Source organism: Gymnoscopelus braueri, assembly GCF_963280865.1.
Source record: "Gymnoscopelus braueri genome assembly, chromosome: 22".
Lineage (NCBI taxonomy): Eukaryota > Metazoa > Chordata > Actinopteri > Myctophiformes > Myctophidae > Gymnoscopelus > Gymnoscopelus braueri.
The window spans coordinates 36,027,430-36,050,951 of NC_137624.1; the positions used below are offsets into that span (position 1 = coordinate 36,027,430).

Genomic DNA, 23,522 nt, shown 5'->3' on the forward strand with positions numbered 1-23,522 from the left:
AAATGGAATTCTGGGTAACAGAGGAATAAACAAACGGCTTGCAGTGACGGTAATGACCAGCAGAGGCTGCTAAAAATCGTTATTTGTGGACTTGCAATGTATAACTTTAAGTACAAGTATCAATACCGCCATGTAGAAATACTTTGTTACAAGTAAAAGTCCGGAATTCAAAATTCACTTGAGTAAAAGTACAAAAGTATTGGTACCAAAATGTACTTAAAGTACCAAAAGTAAAAGTACAACATTTTTTGAAAATAGCAGATCTGCTATTTTCAAATAGCCTAGGTATAAAATAGGGCTGAGGTGGTTAATGTATGTTAACCACCATTATGTAATATAATCATTTATATCTGCAAAGTAATTAGTAACTAAAGTTTGAAAATAATTGTAGTGGAGTAAAAGTATAACATTTGCCTCTGAGATGTAGTGGAGTAGAAGTAAAAGTACTGAAAATTGGAAATACTCTAGGAAAGTAAAAATACCAAAATAATTTACTTAACAAACCTGCTTATCTGCAGCAGTTAGGGCTTCAGTGCCTTGCTCAAGGACGCTTCATCCAGTTCAAAACACTGGGGGACGACCTACAAGGCAGTCAAGGTCACGTCGCCTCCTGACCTTCAGGACATGATCCACCCCCTACACCCCCCTTCACAAACACTTTGCATCAGATATCAGGTTTTTCTTCTTTTAAAAAAAAACCAAATTAGGTAGAAATGGTGTCGTGAGTCATGTGACAATGAGCATCAAACAGGGTTCTGATACTCCATACTGTTTGACTGTAATTGGATTCATAAATGTGTGGGATGCGACGCATTGTGAGTTTGTACATGGGCTATTTTCATTTTACACATTTGAAAACTTGTGAAATGGGACATTCTGCGTAATGAGTACTTTCTACTTTTGGTACTTTAAGTACATGTTCATACCAATGCTTTTGTACTTTTACTCAAGTAAATTTTGAATGCCGGACTTTTACTTGTAACGGAGTGCTTCTACATTGCAGTATTGATACTTTTACTGAAGTAAAAATTGTGAATACGTTTTTTCCACCACTGCACATTCGCGCACACACACACACACACACACACACACACACACACACACACACACACACACACACACACACACACACACACACACACACACACACACACACACTATTTGCCAGGCTCTTCCTCCTCTCACAAACAGCTATATTCTGGGAGCTCTGTGCTGAGGAACAGTGTGAAAGGATTTTAATTGCTTCTGCCAAAGCCTCTCTCCATGGTGGATGTCCAACCTCACCAGATGAATCACAATAAGATGTTGATGGGCCTGAACGCTCTGTGCACGTGTGTGCGTGTGCGCGCGAGTAAGTGTGTGTGCAAGTATGAGGGTGGCTGGATAAAGCTTGGTGTGTGTGTGTGTGTGTGTGTGTGTGTGTGTGTGTGTGTGTGTGTGTGTGTGTGTGTGTGTGTGTGGTTGTATTACTATACTTGTGAGGCCCAAAATGTCCCCAAGTATAGCAGAATTTGAAGAATAGACATTGTGAGGTCCTAGACCAGGGATGGCAAACTCATTTTAGCTCAGGGGCCACATGGAGGAGGGCCAGAGGGCCAGAGGGCCGGACCGGTACCGGACCGGTAAAATCATGGCATAATAACTAATAATAACAATAACAACAACTTCAGATAGTTTTCTTTGTTTACTTTACTTAGTCTTAGTTAGTACAAGCACATTCTGAAAATGTAAACTTCACAAATAGGGATGGCCAAATGGAGACATTTTATTAACCGTTTACCGTTAGGCCTTACCGATTAATTAATCGATTACCGTTAAGAAAAAAAAAATTGTTAAAAAAAAGTGCCAAAATACATTTTATTTCAAAGGGCCAAGTCTACACAGTTTGTTTTGTGTCTCCAGCAGAGTTTCTAGTGTCTCTATCTCTCTCTGGAAGAGGTTGCACATGAACTCTGCAGCCGCACTGAGGCGCTCCAACACAAACAATACCAATACAAAGACGAGGAAGAAGAAGAGGAAAGTGGAAGTTACGTGTGGTTGCAGGTGTAGACTTGGCCAAAAAACTATTAAAACATTTTTGGCAAAAAAAAAAAAAAAAAAAAAAAATCTTTTTTTTTATTTTTTTTATGTTTTGCAAAATCATCTCGCGGGCCGGATTAAACTAGTTAGCGGGCCTGATCCGGCCCGCGGGCCGTATGTTTGACATCCCTGTCCTAGACATTTAAAGAAAAAATAACGCACATCCTCCGTCTCTTGGTACTGAGCCAAACTGTAAGAACAGAATCATGAAAACATTGCGGGGACTCGTCTCAACTCACTTTTTGAATGCTTGAAAGTTTGTATTTGCGACAAACAGCAGATACGCCATTTCGACCTTTGTCAGTATATTATTTTTGCCAGTATACCAGTGGTGGAAAAAGTACTCACATTTCTTACTTTAGTAAAAGTATCAAGACTGCATTGTAGAAATACTGTGTTACAAGTAAAAGTCCTGAATTCAACATTTACTTGTGTAAAAGTACAAAAATATTGGTATCAAAATGTACTTAAAGTACCAAAAGCAAAAGTACAAAATTTTTTGAAAATAGCAGATCTACAAGCTCACAACGCGTTGCGATGCGACTCGTTGTGAGCTTGTAGATCGGCTATTTTCAAATAGCCTAGGTATAGAATAGGGCTGAAGTGGTTAATGTTTCATAATATCATAGTTTATATCTGAAAAGTAACTAGTAACTAAAGTTTTCAAATAATTGTAGTGGAGTAAAAGTACAATATTTTCCTCTGAGATGTAGTGGAGTAAAAGTATTGGAAATAGGAAATACTCAAGTAAAGTACAAATACCTCAAAATTGTACTTAAGTACAGTACTTAAGTAAATGTACTTAGTTACTTTCCACCACTGACAACAAGTCGCACTGCAACGCGTTGTGAACTTGTAGATTGGTAGACTTGTACATTTTCCTGCCACTTTCAGCCATGCCGTGCTAAAAATGTCCTCTACAAACGTGTGTGTGTGTGTGTGATGGTGTGCGGGGTGGCTACATGAATGCTATGTTATGTTACGCAATGACATAAGTGAGATTCATGACAATTTTAGACCCCCACATACGAACGGAAGGATTTTGTGTGTGGTTAATTATTTTGTGGTATTTCCAAGTACTTGTCAAATACATTTAGAGAAGCATAAATAAACAAGAGCGGAAGCACGTTCTGGGACCTATATCCCACTTGTCTCTTGACTGGCTGCATATTGTCGCTGTCGGGCAGAAACCTTGTATCTCCATATTTGGTAGTTTTTTGTAATGTTTTTTTTTCGTAAATGAATGCTCTATTTCAGGGGTGTTCAACATTTTTCAGGCCAAGGACCCCTTAGCTGAGAGAGAGAAATAAAATAAAATATCAGATGTGCCTTCCGTTTAGGCGACAACTGCCTTTTCCGGGGGTTGAAACGGCAACAAAGTGAAACCCCCTTCCAGAGTGGAAATCTTTGAAAACGCTCTGCCTCGCGACGTGTAAAGATGCAATACGTGGGAAATGGAAAAAAGCGCGACGTCATGGCTCAAGTCGGCTCACGCCCGCGTATGCTATTACATTGATAAACAAACAGCTGTGATAGGAAGTAGAACGGAAGTGGTTCTACGCATGCGTTGCCGTTGACTGGTTCTTTCTGGCAGCGCGTCTCACCGCCACCTAGACGCCTGGTATGCACCCTACAGCGTTTTCAAACACTTTGGCGTCTCCTGAGGTGTGTGCAAACTAAGTTACAGGTAGTCAGGGAGGGTTTCCATTTAGTCTCGCCTCTTGGTCTGCCATTCCGTGTCTTACCTGGCTCGTGTTTAACCATGTGCAACCTACTGTAGGCTATAGAGCACCGAAGTCTGACGTAATTTACACATCCTACCTGGTTTTCCACCCCCATTCTGAATTCCATAGACGTCTTTAATATCGCGTTAAATAAGAACCGGGTTACAAAAATAAACAAATGATCGCGGCGGTTTGACTCATATGGATATGAAGCATCAACTGACGGTGAAGTTACTTCTGCCGAATTAGTTACATTTTGGCCAGAAACAGACTCTATCAAATATAAGTGACTGACTATCATAAACGATACAGAACCTCCTCCCTGACAATATCGCCGAGACAGTTTGTTTAATTTTTGGACCACAATTCTTATATGAGACGATTATAAGATGACCCAATGTTATTCTCCATCGAGAAATTACTTTACGAGCCAGGGGATGAACGAGTGACGTCAGGACTTTTGTACTCTATAGCGTCCCTAGAGATTTCGTGGAGAGAGGGGGGGGGGGGGAAAAAGAGCAGACCAAGTATAGATTCCTGTGGGAGTATATAGGGTTTAAGTGGTTAAGGCTCTAACCCTAATCCTGTGAACTGTGCAGTCACATGCATAATGTGCTGTGCGTGTGCGTTTGTGCGTGCTTTTGGACATGCATGTGCGTTGGCCCCATGTGATCCGCTGGTCTAGTTCTCCCCTGTTGATCGCCTCTCATCCTCGGTGGAGCAGGCTTAATTCTGGTTGCTCTGCTCCATGCTGATTAGAAGGGACACGGCCCGCTCTACGGGGACACTGCTGGGGAGTTTGTTCACTTTCACGCACACACACACACACACACACACACACACACACACACACACACACACACACTCCTGCTTATCGCTGTCCGAGCAGCTCCATTACCATGGCTTTGAGGGCCTGCTTTGTAATTGCCTCCCTTTTATTAGTTTGCCTGCATGTCAAAGCCAAGAGAACGAGCACCGTCCGCACAGCGGGGGGCTATGGCTGAGACAAGTGGCCCACCAGAGCTGGGCATATGCACCCGTTCGTAGGCAGGCACGCACGCAGCCACGCACGCACGCACAGTTTGAAATGTTATCATTGACATGAAGGATATACACTTAACCCATTAAGACCTGAGGCCGATTCTAAAAATGTTTTCTAAATCCTAACATTTTGAAAAAAATATAAAAAATATGTTTTCACGATTTTTCAAAAAATAGCAGATCTACAAGCTCATGGCGCGGCACTCGGTGCCACGCCATGAGCTTGTATATCTGCTATTTTTGAATAGCCAAAGCAATCTTAAGTGACACAGATGCGTTCCAGGTCTTAAAGGACAAGACCACTTTGGTAGAGGTTTGGGTTGTGTAGTTACCTTGCCATAATGTAACTCCAAAGGTGGACAAGAAATCTAAAATAATTGCTCCATTGATTAGACATTAATAATTCAAAAATAATGCTCCTCATTGACTTACATATTACGCTGAAACAGCTCTCAAAGTCACTCTTTTAGCACAAACACAAACCAAGTTGATTCAGACAATATTGAACATCACCAAAACCCAGTACTGTTTTTTTTATATATAAAAATGTTATCTTCCTGTTGATTTTACTATTTGAAGACCTGGACCCCCGGGTTTTCTTCCTAATAAAAATAGCAAAAATCAACAAGAAGTTAACATTTTTATTAAAAAACAAACAGTAGTGGGTTTGGTGATGTTCTAATATTGTCTGAATCAACTTGGTTTGTGTTTGTTTATGTGCTAAAAGAGTGACTTTGCGGTTTTACCGTACAGTGTAAGTCAATGAGGAGCATATTTTGAATGATCAATTTCTAATCAATGGAGACATTATTTTAGATTTATTGTCTTGTCCTTTAAGCACATTGGCTGGTGCAGTGGTCCTTGAGGGGGTTCCAGGGGGTCCCCAGCAAAATGTGTTAATTTATCTAAATCTCATGTGGGTAAAGTAAGCCTTTGGAGCTTGATCCAGTGTGTGCAGACTCTGTTCTTTTTAGTTTGATATGGAGACGCGTTGCATGCGATCACACCCTCGTCTGAATAAATTCATGCATTAAAAAGATAAGCTGACATAATATTTGCATGTGTTATGTTGATGTGTCTTTACCTCCAGGCTTGATGAAGGGGACAGGAGATTAAGGCCCTCGCTGTCTACCTTTGACTTGCAGCATCTCCTCTACAACCTGACAGCACTCACCATCAGCAACGCGGGAGGACACAACTGTAAGTGTGTGTGTGTGTGTGTGTGTGTGTGTGTGTGTGTGTGTGTGTGTGTGTGTGTGTGTGTGTGTGTGTGTGTGTGTCATGTGTGTCTGTGTTGGGGGGGGGGGGAGGGTCTGCATATTACCGTATGTTCAGTGATGAAAGACGTATACAAATGTTTTACTTAAGTAAAAGTATCAATACCCTATTGTAGAAATAGTCTGTTACAAGTGCGAGTTCGGTATTCAAAATGAAAGTACGAAAGCATTGGCATCGAAATTTACTTAAAGAACTAAAAGTAAAAGGACTCATTATGCAGAAGGTCTCATTTCACAAGTTTGAAAATGTATAAAAATCCTTTGAGAATAGCAGATCTACAAGCTCACAACGCGTTGCGTCGTGAGCTTGTAGATCGGCTATTTTCAAATGTCCAAAGTATATATAATATAGATCTGAAGTGGTTTTGTAATAATAATCAAAATCTACAAAGTAACTTGTGACCAAAGTTTTCAAATAATCGTAGTGGAAAAAGTAAAAAGTACAATATTTGCCTGCCTGAAATGTAATGGGGTAGAAGTGAAAGTACGGAAAATTGTAAATACTGAAGAAAGTAAAAAATACCTCAAAATTGTACTCAAGTACAGTACTTGAGTACATGTACTTAGTTACTTTACACCGCGCTGCATGGCAGCATGTGTCTGGCATGTCGTGTGCATTAGCTCACAGTGTGTGTCTGCCAGACATTCGTCTCCCATGAATGTCTAATACTAATGATATAACTCATTCTGTTTGAGCTGTTTCAACTCCCACTCATTTGCGTGTCATGTTAAGCATGATTGACCCACTTTAGGCAGGCCATGTGATCCCTATCTTATCTTGACTCGTCTGCTATTATTAACAACACTCAGTATAACATCCTCAGTGGACCAGCAAGGGTCCTTTCTGTTGCATGTGTACACTCTCTTTGAGTTATGAATGAATACATTCAAACTGAGGATTTTACTGTGTAGATTATCTCTTGGAAGACAGCACGATAACAGAGATATTTCCTTTAATCTCTCTCTCTCTCTCTCTCTCTCTCTCGTCTTTCTTTCTTTTTTTATTCTATTGTTGCATAATCATACTGTAGATGTTACCAACTAGTACTTAAAATCCTCCAATATCAGTGTTGTCCTCTTTATCCTTCAGAATCAGCTTTATTGTCGCATCACAGGTTTACAGAAGTAAAAAAGTTTTTGTTATTTCCATAGAAAAAAAGAAAGGGAAGAAGAAGTACGGGGGGGCAAGTGGGAAGAGAGATCAAGAGCTAATTGCAACTGTAACACCTACCAGGGTCTAATTGTCTGAATGGAAGAGCAGAGAGACCCCCCAACCGCTGCAGATGTACTAGTTATACTCTATTAACATATACTCTACCGTACAGATTGGTTAAAAATATAAATGAAATATTCGTTAGAAGGATTCCCGGGTCACCGCTTTAATTTGGGGGACACGTGTGTGACTCATCGCTCGCTGGCAATGAGTCACTTCCGACATGCAAAACACAACTTACTGCGCAAAAACAAACACTTGCGTACAACTGTAAGTCACGCTCCTTCCTTGCGAACACAGTCATGCAGCAAGCCAGCCACACACACACACACACACACACACACACACACACACACACACACACACACACACACACACACACACACACACACACACACACACACACACGCACACTCTACTACACACAGTGCACACGGTTCAATTCACGTGGCTGGTGCTGCTGCTGCCTCTTTTGCACATCACAGGGGAGGGAGCTGCTAATGATTTGTGTTAGGTCTTAAATTAGTTCTCAAGCAGTGTTAGAAGTGCCTTATCGCTCGCAGGCACGCTCCGCAGACGCTAATATGAAAGTCACATAAAGCTGTGCACTACCCCCCGCCCCGCCCCGCCCCCCACCCCCCAGACACCACCACCACCACCCCACAGTAAAGCCCTCAGAGGTACTTTAGCCATTTATAACTCAGAGAGTGTAACAAATGTAAACCAAATGGACCCTTCCGGGTCCATTTGGTTTACATTTGCACACTCTCGGAGTTAGATTAAGCCATTCAATCCGGGAACGCATCGGTGTCTTTTTTAGATGTCTTTGGCTATTCAAAAATAGCAGCTATACAAGCTATAAGCTTGTAGATCTGCTATTTTTTGAAAAATGTTGGAAAAGTTATGCAAATCTTTATATATATGTTTTAAAACGAACATTTTTAACTCCGATCTGTGCTTCTGGGGGTCCCTGGAAAAACATATTTTGAGATGGGGGTCCGCGGCCAAATACATATCATTTTGGGGGGTCCTTGACATGGACAAGTTTGAGAACCACTCATATAGCAACATACGTTTTTCAGAAAACTGTTTACCGATTTAGAAGACATTTGTAGAATCCCCGGAAGCAAAGATTTTAGTTTGATTTTTATTTGCTTTAAAAAACATATATATATATTCAAAGATTTGCACAAATGTTCACGATTTTTCAACAAAAAAAAACAGACATACAAGCTCATAGTGCGGCACCGAGTGCCGCGCTATGAGCTTGTATATCTGCTATTTTTGAATAGCCAAAATAAATCTTAAAATGACACAGATGCGTTCCCGGTCTAAATGGATTAAAGCTCTCTCTATTAACACATTGGGTGCCAGCATTGTATAATAACAGATTACGTTCGGTGCCGAAATCTCACCGTTGAGCTGCGCAGCGCTGTTTAAACTGTAGACTCCACGACGTGCATTCCATGTGAAAAAAAGCATGCCTCCATTTTGCCCGATGGTCCTGGCTAACGCCTGGAACGATAACATCTCTCACGCGAGTAACAATGGCGGAGCGATCGTGCATACAAAATGAGTCGTTTTCCCCAGCGTAAAAAGTTTCGGAGTTATAGGGGTTTTAGAGAAGGAGATAGAACGGAAGCGGATGGGAGCCATGTTTTTTGACACAGTGATCCATCTGTCCTTTCCTTCTCAGAATCACCACGGGTGAATCCAGAGCTGCTCCAGCCCCTCCCGTGTGGAAAAATAGCCGATCTACAAGCTCACAACGCGTCGCACCGACGCATTGTGAGCTTGTAGATCTGCTATTTTCAAACATTTTAGTACTTTTACTTTTGGTACTTTAACTACATGTAATACTTTTGTACTTTTACTCAAGTACATTTTGAATTCTGGACTTTTACTTGTAACAGAATATTTCTATATTGCAGTATTGGTACTTTTACTTAAGTAAAGAATTTGAGTACTTCTTCCACCACTGGCTGCAACTCGGCTGAGGAAAGTTGGGACAGAATTGAAGTGGTCGGGCATGTTGGAGACAGATTTGCACAGCGCCAAGCCGCCAAACAATGATGTCCCAGGCAGGTAGTGAACGGAACGGAACGGAACGGAGAGATAGACAGAACACTGATAACTTCCGTTCAGCCTTGTTTACTTTTGTAAATGGAACTTTCAGCCCTAATTCCATTTCTTCCGTTGTGGCAATCCACAGAATGGAAGCGACAGGGAACTGACATTTCAGAGAGAGAGGGAGAGAGGGAGAGGGTGAGAGATCTGATCATCGTTTTTTTATTTTTTTACTTATTAACCCATTAAGACATGAGGCCGATTCTACAAAGGTCTTCTAAATCCTAACGGTTTTCTGAAAAACTACCGTATCAGTGGTTCTCAAACGTTTTCATGTCAAGGACCTTAGCCAACATGTATTTGGCCATCTCAAAAATATTTTGTTCCGGGGACCCCCAGAAGCAAATATTTGAGTTAAAAATATTCGCTTTAAAAAATATTTTAAGATTTGTCACATTTTTTTTTTACAGATCTACAAGCTCATAGCGAGGCACGAAGTGACGCGCTATGAGCGTGTAAATCTGCTATTTTTTTAAAAGCCAAAGTGTAAAATAATGGTTCAAGTGGTTAAAATGTAAAATAACACAGATGCTTTCCCAGTTATTATTGGGTTAATGACCCTGATGCCATTGGCTATTATTATCTTACAATAAATGCACGGAATCTCTGTACGCACGTCTGTATTTCATCTCGAGAACAGTCCGTCCGACCGACTTCCCAACGGACCACCGGTCCAGTGTTGATTACATTTTTAAGCCGTCATCTCTCAGTGGTTAGAATTTATTCATTAGCGCCTGACAATTACTGTATGCAGTCCTACAATAAATCTTATGAATATCTTATGATAGGCAATCAATAGACGGTCATCAGCTGTGAGCTCCTCTCTTTTTTTAAAAATTGATTTTAAAATCATTAAATATAATGTAGCGCCCCAAGGATTGAGAACCATTGTCTTAGGTTCTGGGTGTTGAGGATATCTATACCTATCTGTCTTTTATATACTTTACTGCATCTATCCATCTATGTATAACACTAATACACACTAAGTGGTGGAAAGTAACTAAGTACATTTACTCAAGTACTGTACTTAAGTACCATTTTTAGGTATTTTAACTTTACTGGAGTATTTCCAGTTTTCAATCATTTTACTTCTACTCCACTACATCTCAAAGGCCAATTATTGTACTTTTACTCCACTACAATTATTTGAACACTTTAGTTACTAATTACTTAGATTTTGATTATTAGTACAACAGCAATTCAGACCTACAGTATATATTCTTTGGCCGATCTACAAGCCAATCTACAAGCTCAGTTGTGAGCTGCTATTGAACTGTTATTGAGCTGCTATTTTCAAAGGATTTTTATACATTCTATGCATTTGAAAACTTAAATGGGACCTTCTGCATGATAATGACTACTTTTGGTACTTTAAGTATATTTTGAATACCAAACTTGTACTTGTAACAGACAATTTCTACAATATAGGGTATTGATACTTTTATACTTACATGGAAAATGTAAGCACACACACACACACACACACACTCACTCTCACACACACACACACACACACACACACACACACACACACACACACACACACACACACACACACACACACACACACACACACACACACACACACACACACACACACACACACACACACACACACACCACAGTGAGCTCTCAGAACATGGTTTTCAGGATTTGAGAACCATTGTTGCCACTGTTCGGTTCTGGGTGTCGAGGATATCCTACCTATCTATCTTTTATATAATACTACTGCACCTATCTCTGTATAACACTATAACACACACTCACACACACACCACACAGTGAGCTCTCAGAACAGAACAGAACACCCAGACTATTGGACCTTGAGGGGGAGTATACAGTAGGTTTGCTTTGAGAGACTAAAGCTTGTGAGGGATTCAGTTCAACATGATCTATCCTCTCTCTCTGTATTCATCAGATCCCCAGTAGACCTCTCTCTGCCATACCTCCCTCCTCCTCCAACGTCTCCTCTTCTGTTTCTTTAGCGCTTCTCCTCTGCTGGAATGATTGATCCATTTATTACATCAACAATTCCCCCGGGTGACTGTGTACAGTGTGTGTGTGTGTGGGAGGGTAGACTACAGTACTGTATGTACAGTATGCACGCGTGATAAAAAAATATAAAGTAGAGCCCGGCAGATGCCATGTTTTTGGGTTCCGATCAATCGCTGTTTTGGAGAACCGATTAATGATGTTTTGGCTGGTACTGTTTGTTGTCAAAAAAGTGTAAAATGTTCTTTTCAATTTGAATGTTTAATTGGAGCACATTTGATACACAAAATGTACACGTGAACTGAACATAATTTTATATAACCACTAAGCACTACATTATGTAAAAAAAATACCCGTACTTGTAAATCTGCTATTTCTGGAAGTTTTTAAAGATTTTGAAAAGGCTCACCTACAGAATAACGACATACTTTAAACGGGGACGCAAAGTGGAAAGTGGTGAAAAATGTGGACACATCCGCTGCGTAATCGCAGATACCGATGACGAAAATACATCCGTCTGACTCTATGAAAAGAAGTATAGCCTCACCGTCAGGCAGAAACCTTGTGTCTCCGTATTTCAACCCTTTATGCATTTTTTTTGTAAATTAATGACCTTCTTCATTATACATTACAAGCGTGTCACACAAAAGTATAGGGGAAATAGCAGATCTTCAAGCTCACAACGCGTCTCTTTGCGACGCGTTGTGAGCTTGAAAATCTGCTAAGATTTTTGCGTTGGCTATTAAAAATAGCAAATATACAAGCTCACAGTGCGTCGCTTTGTGCCGCACTGCAAGCTTGTACATCTCCATTTTTCAGGTCTCAATGGGATAATAATAAAAAAGGAACAGTTTTGGACATAACAGCAAACGATAGATGACCCTGACATGTCCCTGTTCTCCTCCTCCTCCACACACAGACACCTCCCAGCTGTCGGGAGTGACCCTGGGCTCGGCCGCCTTGTCCTCGGGTTTAGCCGAGCCTCCTGCCCCCTGGGTGGAGGTGTGCTCCTGTCCCGCCGGCTTCGAGGGCCCGCACTGTGAGCGCTGCGCCGCGGGCTTCACCAGGGAGGAGCCTGGCAGAGGGCTCCTCTCGCCGTGCGTGCCCTGTAACTGCCACCAGCACGGACCCTGCCACCCGGAGACAGGTACTGTAAATCACACCGTGTGTATGTCCGTGTCCGTGTCCGTGCGTGCGTACGTGCGTGCGCGCGCGTGTGCGCCTTCCTCTTCTCCTCCTCCTCTTCCTATGTAGTCCCATTGGACTATGTAGAGGTTCCCACGGCCTTGAAATTCCTGGAAATATTTTGAAATAAGAAAAAAAAACTGTTATCCAGGCCTGGGAAAAGGTTTAGAATGAATCACATTTTTGGAAAATGTTTGGATATCCATATTGTTTTTGGCTATTGATTTTGTTCATTAGAAAAAGAAACATGACATTACGTGAAATGTGTAGCATGGTAAAATGTAATGTGCTGCACGAGCGCGGCGTAATGTATACAGGATCTATGTATGTGACAAAAAATTATAGATTTACAAGCTAACAACACGTGATATGTTGTTCGCTTGTAGATCTGCTATTTTCAGAATATATTGGAAAAAAATGAAATTGTTATCCTATTTTTGGGGTCTGCAGCCAAATACGTATCAATTTGGGGGTCGTTGACATGACAAACTAAGAACCACTGTCCCTCAGTGCAGTACTCCTCTCCCACAGACTTGTGTCTCAATCTGACCTAGCTAGGAGGAGCGTGTTTGTGCGTGTGTGTGTGTGTGTGTGTGTGCGTGCGTGTGTGTTTGCATGTGTATGTGTATGTCTGTGAGGTCTGGAATTAGAGGACTGGTGTCATTGCCCGTCTGCCTTCGCCTTAAAGACGGGGTGCCGTGATTTTCAGTGACCCCCCCCCCCCCTAAAACATAATCATCAGGTATTATGGTTATACTAGGAGGAAGATTTTTTTCAAAAAAGTGTACAGAAATTGTTAAAATTATGTTTTTATGTGGACACGCCTCCAGTTCATTAGGTATACCTGGTTCTCACCTTAGCACCTCCTCCACCACCTTAGCATCACCCACCTGTCCTAGTCCCTCCTCCTCCTCATGCCCACACCTGTTGTGTTATGATAATGAGGGGGAGGGTACAATTTTACTGTGTCATTAAAGGGCTGTTTCTCTATTGGCACGTTTAACCCTCAAGGTTTCAGCCTCCAGGTAGAAACTCAAAATAGTCAGAGAAGACATAAAACACCATAAAAACTCCACCAGGGGTCTTAATGAAGTTCTATCAACCTCATAGACACATGAAAAACAGAAAAAGTGCAAAACCATGGCACCACCTCTTTAATAATCTCGCTATAGCCTCCCCTCTGCTAATGAAGTCGAACTCTACCACACATTCTCAAAGTCTCTGCTGACTCTCTCGATCCATAGTTCTATCAGTGTTTGTAATTGTTTTGTCTCTCCTTTCCCCCAAACATATTGATTCTTATTCATTCTCCCATTTTTACATTACTACTGCTGATGCCCGTTGGCGAACGATGCCCGCTGTGAACGATGCCCGTTGGTAATGCGTGCCCCTGGTTACGCAATACCTGTTGTACCCGTTGTGCCCGCTATCAGAGTACCCGTGTACCCGTTGTCAGTGGTGTAAAGTAACTAAGTACATTTACATTTACTTAGTACTGTACTTAAGTACGATGTTGAGTAGGGGTGTGCCGATATATCGTCCCGCGATATATCGCGATACGTTTTCGTGACGATATATATCGTTTTGGAAGAAAAAAAAATCGTATTTTTACAATAATAATAATCAGGCATGCAAACAGCCCCGAGGTGAAAAGGGTGACAACATGTTGTTTTTTTCGGGTCAGGTGTCACACTATTGCCCTATTTGGATTCAAAACGGCTATTGTAGCTGAAAAGCTACAAGTTTGCGTCTGAATAATGCAAAAACAGAATTATTTGTTTGCATTTTTTCTCCCCCATATATTTTCATAATAAAAAAGTACGTATCGTATCGAAATCGTATTGAAGTTGTGAGCCAAATATCGTATCGTATCGTATCGTTTGGGGTCCTAGGGGTCCCCAGCCATAAATGGTTGGTAACTCTTAGAGTGTACAAATGGAACCAAATGGATCCGTAAGCAGTGTTTTGTGAGAGAAACAAGCAACCAGGTCTAGGAAAACAAGCCCAAAAGAAGCAACTTGAGCACTTTGAACCTATTATGCATCGGCTATTTGAAGATGTGAGCTTGTAGATCTGCTATTTTCAAAAACTCTTGCAAACAAATGCTCCTTGAGGGCACAGAACAATTTGGAAGCAAGCCTATAAATAAGTAACCTGACTCTGTCAAATGGAAGAAGCTTGCGACACACATTTTGTTTCACAGCCTACTTCCATCTGAGACTCCTGAAGCAGAATCGATGACAGACGGCATTTTCATTTTTTCAAGCTACTTGGCAGGTGATTGGATGATCCCGCCCCTAGCAGCCGCTGATTGGTTCTAACACACAGCGGACCGGGCAGCTTTACTCCCTGAGCGATCCCAGACCTCCTTCCTGAAATCAAATGCAAATGAGATTTCCGGAGGGAGGGGGGTTTACCAGGCTAATAAATAAGCAGTACAGTTTAGAAACAAGCCCAGACAAACGCAACTACCAATATTTACAAGCGACTTTACAGATAAACTAGCCCAAAGTCGCTTATAATAAGCCGACATGGCAACACTTGCCTGTAAGACCTCAATGCATAGTAAACTAGCGGTCCTTGAAATGAAAAAGTTTGAGAATTACTGTTATATAGATAGCTTGGCTCTGAAACAGGCTAGCTAGTTACGGTAGACAGTCAAACAGTTAAAGGTCAAATGTATCGATGACATCGTCATTATATACGGTCGTCACCTGTGCCCAGACTTGAGCAATCTGACTCTGAGCCCCTTTGACTCAATGAAACCACAGCCTGGGAGCCTGGAGGGAGAAGAGTCTATAGGTCTGAGGTTCCTTACCTTTTCTGGATCAGGGCCCACTTGGAAATCTCGAAAGCTTTCGCGGCCCACCCATCTGACCCCTTAACCCATTAAGACCTGAGGTAAAAATTTTGGTTAAAAATGTTTTCTAAATCCTAACAGTTTTTTGAAAAAAAATCAATTTTGAAAAAAATAAATAAAAAATCTTTAAACAAGGGAACCAGGGGACCTGGTACTGCCAGACCCCTAGTGGTTGAAATCTGAATGGCCGGAAATCTGAATGGTTTCTAAACTACGTCACGCTAAGCTTGGCCAATCAAAAAGAGGGATATGTAAGAAAACGTTTTCGTCCATATATGGACGAAAACGATAGCAAAAGGGGACCGACAAAGCCTCATGTAGGCCTGACCCCCTGGGTCTGGCAAAAAACACAAAAAGCACAACTTTTCACGATTTTCTAAAAATAGCAGATCTACAAGCTCATAGCTATGAGCTTGTATATCTGCTATTTGCCAGACCCAGAGGGTCGGCCTACATGAGGCTCTGCCCCCTTTCGTCCATACATGGGCGAAAAAGACCGGCTGTATAAAAGGGACCCTTTCTTCTCCATACATGGGCATAAAAGGGACACAGGCTGACACGTAATACGAAGTCCGTCATACGAAGTCCTTATAAAGTACTAGGAATTTATTCTGGGTCTGGCAGAACCAGGTCTCCTGGTCTTTTTTTTCAAATGTAATGATTAGTCGTAGTTTTTTTTGCACATTTTTGTAATTATTTTTATGAAGGCCTATGGGCTAAAACACTAAATTAATAATATATCATTATTTTTGTGTGTGTTCAGGCGGGGTAGCAGAGATATACAGAAAAATAAAATCAATTGTAAACGCATTCATTCAATTTCGGTATTCTAGACCAGGGGTTCCCTAACCTTTGAACTTGAGACCCAAAAAAGAAATGTGATGTCTCCCCAGGACCCAAACTAATTAAAATTGCAGATCTAGCTATTTTCATTTCTTCTTATTTTATATTGTCTTATAGAATTTTTTGACTTTTTTTGTGTGTGAAGTTCTTTTGAAAAATATTTTTTGTATTTCTGAAAATGTTTTATTTTGTATTTGTTTAATATTAAAGGGTCTACACCATGAAAATCACTTTTTTCTTGGTTTTTTGTATTTTTTGGGGTCCCCAGTGTCTCTTGTACCCAAAAACATTTTTTTTTTTTTAAATTCAGTCATTCCCTCTCATTTCATGGATTTCCAGAATGGGCGTGTCTGAACAGGCGATCTCAGAATGGAAATGTTTATGATGTCACAAACATTAATGATGGCAAACCCAATGTTAAATGAAAAGTGCCCGAATCGCTCCGAAACCCCTAAGTGGGGGTCTACGAACAAATGCTTCGGGCTCGGATTTTGGCTCCGCCCCCCGGAAGTGGGTGAAACAGGCACCTCAAACACTTGGTGGAATTGTTCAAAAATGTTCAAAGTGTTTTTTTTTCGATTTTGTATTTTTCTTAGATGCTTCTTTTTATGCAGAATTTTTCCTTTTTTTTTTTTTTTTTTAATCTTTTTTTTTTAATATTTGTTTTTATTAACAGACAGAATTGCTCAGTAGCCCCCCCCTGCACAAGAGGACGTTTTGGTATTGCAGCTGAAAGTGCTGTATAAGCCAGAGACAATTGACTTGGGATGAGTATATCTGAGTGATGATTTAGGCTCAAACCTTTTGAAAAAGGTTTGAGGGACATACACCATATGATATTAAATATCAAATATTTTTTTTAAATTCATGGTGTAGCTCCTTTAACACATTTAGGAAACTGAAAAAAGCGACCCATAAAAATGTGTCTGCGACCCACAGATGGGTGCCGATCCAGGGAAACACTGTACTAGACAAGTAAAATAGTAAAAAACAACATGGGTACAGTAAATAGAACCTGTTCCAACTCAACTCATCTGATGGTTAGGTCCATCGGATCTGATCTGATCCTATAGTCTGGATGGACGAGGTAACATTCTGAGTTCATAATTCACAAAAGACAACATGGTTGTCTTTGGCGGATTTATTATTTACTCTGTTGCCGTCATGGCTGCCAGTTCCCACCTGATGTCGTGTGGGAGTTCTGACTGCTCCAGACCATACTGAATTACTGCTAGCTTACATAACATCTTCAAACCAGGATTCAAGTCTAGCATGTACAGGACACTGGGTTTGTCTCTGTATCCTCTAAAGAGGATGATACGATCTCCCACCATGCAACAGGACATACAACTCCTCTGAAATGGGCGTTTCCCCTTGGGCTCAACCTTCTTCCAGGAGAAGGTCTCTGGATTATATTTCCACAGAACGTTGAATCTCTGCTTCAAATTACTGTTGTATCCACCAAATATGTACAGCTCTCCATTGTAAGTAAAGGCTGAATGAGCCCAGCGTCCTTCTGGAAGAAGCTGTGCAGAAGGCGTGCTCAGCCAGCAGTAGGTCTCTGTGTCAAACACTCTGATGTTGTTGTCGTAGCCCGGATAGCCCCCAAATACAAACATCTTTGTCCCAATGATGGTGGCAGAGTGACGTGAGCAAACAGGTGGTGGAGTGCCTGTGGTGTTAATTAAAGACCAGACCATTGTGGTGGTGTCCAACTTGTACATGTCATTAGTGTCTCCAGTAAGCTGGTTGTATCCTCCATAGATATACATGACCTTCCCCAAAACACAGGCTGAGTGGTTCCTTCTCCCCTCTGGAACTGTCCCAGAAACACTGGGCCTTAACCATCTGTGGGTGTCGACATCAAATGCATAAAGCATGTTGGAGTCGTACCCCTGGACATATATGAAGTCGTTACGCTGCTTTATCTGAAAATTCACTACACCCCCCCAGATGTAGACGATATCTTCTATGAGCACAGCTGTGTGGAGCACACAGTTGGAGGGAACCTCAGGGAGAAGTTCTCCTCTTCCAGTTGTCACAGGAGGCAACTGAATCCATCTCAAAGATACTGTATTGAAGACATGCACTGCAATCTGGTCCCTGTCATTCAAGTTACAGTACCCTCCAAAGGAGTACAGATTGTGTTCCACCGCTGCTGCAGCATCGTAGGATCTCTTTGTTCCTCTGTTCAGTTCCAAGGTCCAGTGCAACATGTTGGACAACAACAACAAAGTGGATGAAAGAGAAGTCTTCAAGTCTCTATAGAACAATGTAGTGCTGTTCCACACGCTAACACTTATATTGGTACAGCCACACAAACAAAACTCCTTATTTGGGCAAAAGTATAAGCATAATTAATGACATCAGTGTGGAACTACATATTTGGGCAAATCATCATAATTAATAATTATTGACATCTTTATTTTGAACACAATTAGGCAACAAAGTAAAACAATAAAGCAATATAATAAAGGCAACACTTAGATGTTTGCCTCTCCTTGACATGCATTTTTGCCAGACCCAAGGGGTCGGGCTTACATGAGGCTTTGTACCTGTTTCGTCCATACATGGGCATGGTCACTTTGTCCTCCAGCCCCAGCCAGAAAAAAGTCTGTCACTTTGTCCTCCGGCCCCAGCCAAAAAAAATTCTGTCCCCCAAAAAAGTCTGTCCATACATGGGCATAGAAGGAAAAGTCTGTCCCCCTTTCGTCCATACATGGGCATAGACACAGGCTGACACGTCATGTGAAGTCTGGGTCTGGCAGAACCAGGTCTCCTGGTCTTGTTATTTACTATGTTGTTTTCTCCTGGCTCTCCCTGTCCCTGATCCTTCTTTTCTTTTATTCTTTCTGAAAACAACAAAAAACATTGGAGCTTGCACAAAAACAAATTTCACCCACTTATTTACACCTATAAACCTGTGAATAAAGTTATTTTACATATATACTGTATATATATATATATGTATATCTTTTTTTATGATATTTAAACATTTTCACAAACAACAAAAGACATAGACATACCCTTAACAAAACAAACAAAAAAGATAGGGCGGGGGGGGGTCGTCCAGTTCCACATTTCATCAACACCATCAGTATTTCAATGCAATAAAAAAAATACATAGCCAGTCACATAAGACACATGCCATCACACTCCATATAGCTCATAACCCAACAGACCCATGAATAAAGTTGATTCTGATTCCATACAAAACCTGCCACAATCACTGTTCAGGGGTCTACCAGGACAATCGTCACACCAGGGGCCACGTCTGCCCCCCAGGGACCCTATCTGGGGCCCCAGAGGCCACAAGCGCACCGGTGCTCAAGCAGTGTTTAAAACTTCAAACGGCCATAACTCTGTGATCATTGCTCCGACCTACTTAACACATTGGGTGCCAGCATTTTTTCATAACAACTTACGTTGGGTGCCAGCATTCTCCCCATTGACTGCGTTTTGCTGTTTAAGGCTCTAGACTCCACGAGGAGCAAATCCATGTAAAAAAAAACATCCATTCATGTTGCGCGATGACCCTGGCTACAGCCTGGAACGATAACATTTCACTCGCGAGTTACAATGGGGGGGGATCGCGCATCGCGCATGACCGGTTTTCCCCACCGGAAACAGATTCGGAGATATAGGTGTTTTAAAGAAGGAAATAGACAGGAAGTGGATGGGAGCCATGTTTTTGTTTCCGGTGATCTATCTGGCCTATCCTTCTCAAGATCACAATGGGTACTCCCAGAGCTGCTCTAGCCCCGCCCGTGTGGAGAAAAACGAAAAAAACAAAAAGACATATTTCACGGTCTGGACCGTGTTCGGCACCGGACCGCTACTCTGCGCAAACACGGTTCAGACCGTGTTTGGCACCCGATGTGTTAATACAGGAATAGATATGAAGGCTGCATAGTAGGGCTATTACAAATGCCCCCCCCAAAAAAACGCGTAAGATCGATCGTTTCAAACCTATCGATTTTCTTTTTTTTTACAAATCTCTTTATTATTTTTTTCCAGACAATAAACAAGGGCATCATGACAATGAAATGAAAACAAAGAGGTCTGATTTTTCGACAAAACACAACAAAAAACAAAAACAAAACAAAACAACAATTAAACAATACACAGCACAACAATACAAACAGTAAAATGGATACAGTAATCACTGTAAAGTTTAAACGTGAGACATAGAAAAGTAATAAAGTAAACAGACAGGACAAACAACAGACAAGACACTCATTCATACCAGGGAACAGGAGGGGGAAAAAAAAAGGGGGGGGGGGAGGGGAGGTTGTTTCTCTGCACAGAACATTAATTTATGAGTTATTTTTCATAGTAGGGGAGTCAATGAGGTCCAGAAAGGTTATAAAATTTAGTGGAACATATTTAGAAGTCATTGAGGGAAACCTATCGATTTTCAAATGTATATTAATTTTGCCAGACCCAAGGGGTCGGCCTACATGAGGCTTTGTCGGACGGTCGGTCTGTCCCTCTTTTCCTGTCCTGTCCCTCTTTTCCTCTGCACACACGTCATGCGAAGTCCGGCCATTCAGATTTCAACCACTAGGGGTCTGGCAGTACCAGGTCTCCTGGTTCCCTTGTTTTGAATAGCCAAAGAAATCTAAAGTGGTGACACAGATGTGTTCCAGGTCTCAATGGGTTAATTCGGCAGCATGTTTATTTTCATGATCAATCAATCGAATGTGTTCCGGCTTGGATTATTGGAACCAACATAGTTTAGGGGCCCACTAGCAATACCCTCGCGGCCCACCGGGGCACTATAAAAGTAAGAAACTAATGTCATTGTCAAATGAATCTATGAAGTAAAAAGAAAAAAAAGGGGTTTTCAAAGAAGTACTGCTTAACTCCCAAATGGTGTGGACTGCAGACTTGCAAAGAAAAGGAATCCAAGGCACTCAGTCTTTGATGAAAAAAATATTAAGGATTTCTTTTGAGAAAGGCAGCAATAATAACCAACGCGTATCGGCCTAAAAGGTCTAACATTTTGGCTAATCAGTCACACTTAATTAGAGACATGGGTGATGATCCAATCAGGTCCGTACGTCATTACGTCATCATGTCATTTGAATAAACGTTCAAGTGAGCACAAATGCCCAAATACATAAAAAAGGAAACAAGGAAACACCCAGAGTTACCAACACCAAATAAACAATTAGAAATAACACATTGGGAGAACGTGAGAAATAATTTCCACACAGTGTAATAAGTATTTACACAGTAAACCCAAGACATGATCACAGTGACAAATATCAGAGAAACGGCAAGTAATTAACCTCATCATTTAAGCCTGAAGACATTGTGGCTTTTAAAGTAACGCATCTATGAAGTTATCAATTTGGAGACAACCCAAAGGCACTTGAAAGATTTGAGACTATCTTGGAAATATTCCACAGGTTTTTCGTTTAACGATCAACAGACATTGATGAGACAATCAGCCAAATATGGTGAGATAGCTTTGAAAGCCTCTTATCAAGTTGCATGGCCGTGATTCTCAAAAAAGAAAAACAATTGTTTAAGTACATTTTGATGACAATACTTCTGTACTTTTACTCGAGTACATTTTGAATTCCGGACTTTTACTTGTAACAGAGTATTTCTACATTGCAGTATTGATACACAGTGGACGTGCTGTTTTTTTGCGATCACGTGGTTTTGCTGCTTCTGTGCCTCTGAGGGACTCCATGTTCCACTCAGAGATGAAACATCCGCCACGCCTTCGGCCTGTTGGAGACAATTGGTGAGGACCAACTATGTGCAGATAGGTTGAAAACGGGTGAAGTGCTCCTTTAATAGTGTGCGATAGATGAATTTGTGTAGAACAGAGGTAAATGTCAGCCATTAATATACCCTCTCTGTTTGGCTGTGGGGGTTTCCATGGGAACCGATAAATCAAAATTTGTGAGGGAAATGGAGATGACTAATTTAATAGGAGAAAAGACACGCTTTCATTTTTCATACTAAAGAAATAAAAGTGAAAGAAAGAGACAGAGGGAGGGGGAGATTGAGCAGGGCTGTGTGTGTGTGTGTGTGTGTGTGTGTGTGTGTGTGTGTGTAGGTAGGTGCGTGTGTGTGTGTGTGTGTGTACGCTAAAATGTTGATGTCCTCACAAGTATAGCAATACAAACGTGTGTGTGCTTTTCCTGTATGTATGCACCCGTTAAAGATCAAAGTGGATTTGGTTTTCACATTCGGTCGGGGGTGTTGTAGCATTTAGCATATCTTAGCACCTCTTAGGGAGTGCAAATAGAGTTAGCACCTGATACTGTGCATTCACACACAGAGATACATGCTGCTGAGAGCACACAAACACAAACACGCGCACGCACACACACACACACACACACACACACACACACACACACACACACACACACACACACACACACACACACACACACACACACACAAGTGTGATTTACATCATCTGTCTGCATACAATCCGTTGCAAGATCAAGATGAGACATAATGCGTTACACGTGTGCACACACACACACACACACACACACACACACACACACACACACACACACACACACACACACACACACACACACACACACACACACACACACACACACACATACACACACACACACACACACACACACACACACACACACACTCATGGTGTATGATAGTACAGTATAATGTCGCTGTCGGGCAGAAACCTTGTATCTCCATATTTCAACTTTTTTTGTTGGTTATTTTTGTAAATTAACGCCCTACTACTTCATCATTATACAAGAGTGTCGCACAAAAAGGAGTGAAAATAGCCGATCTACAAGCTTTGTGAGCCGGTAGATCGGCTAGTTTTAAAATGTTTCTTTTTAGAATAAATGTACGGTTTTGGTAGTGGTGGAAAAAGTACTTACTTGAGTAAAAGTGTCAATACTGCAATGTAGAAATACTCTGTTACAAGTAAAAGTCCGGAATTCTAAATTTACTTGAGTAAAAGTACAAAAGTATTGGCATCAAAATGTACTTCAAGTAGCAAAAGTAGAAAGTACTCATTATGCAGAAATGTCCTGTTGAACAAGTTTTCGAATGTATAAAATGTTTTTAAATCTTTTGAAAATCAGATTTACAAGCTCACAATGCGTCGCATCGTGAGCTTGTAGATCGGCTATTTTCAAGTGACCGAAATGTATATAGGAATGAAG

The 23,522-nt window shown here is 41.2% G+C and overlaps 1 protein-coding gene across 3 annotated transcripts in view; it reads left to right on the plus strand.

The window, feature by feature from the left end:
* The window catches only part of lamc3 (laminin, gamma 3), a gene marked incomplete at its 3' end in the record, with an annotated part of 219,918 nt that overhangs the window by 118,493 nt on the left and 77,903 nt on the right, over positions 1-23,522 (plus strand). For all 3 annotated transcript variants that reach the window (XM_080420017.1, XM_080420018.1, XM_080420019.1), the window contains exons 11-12: positions 5,935-6,044; positions 12,373-12,600. In XM_080420017.1, coding sequence (XP_080276143.1) covers positions 5,935-6,044; positions 12,373-12,600 — 338 coding nt within the window. The remainder of the gene's footprint in view (positions 1-5,934; positions 6,045-12,372; positions 12,601-23,522) is intronic.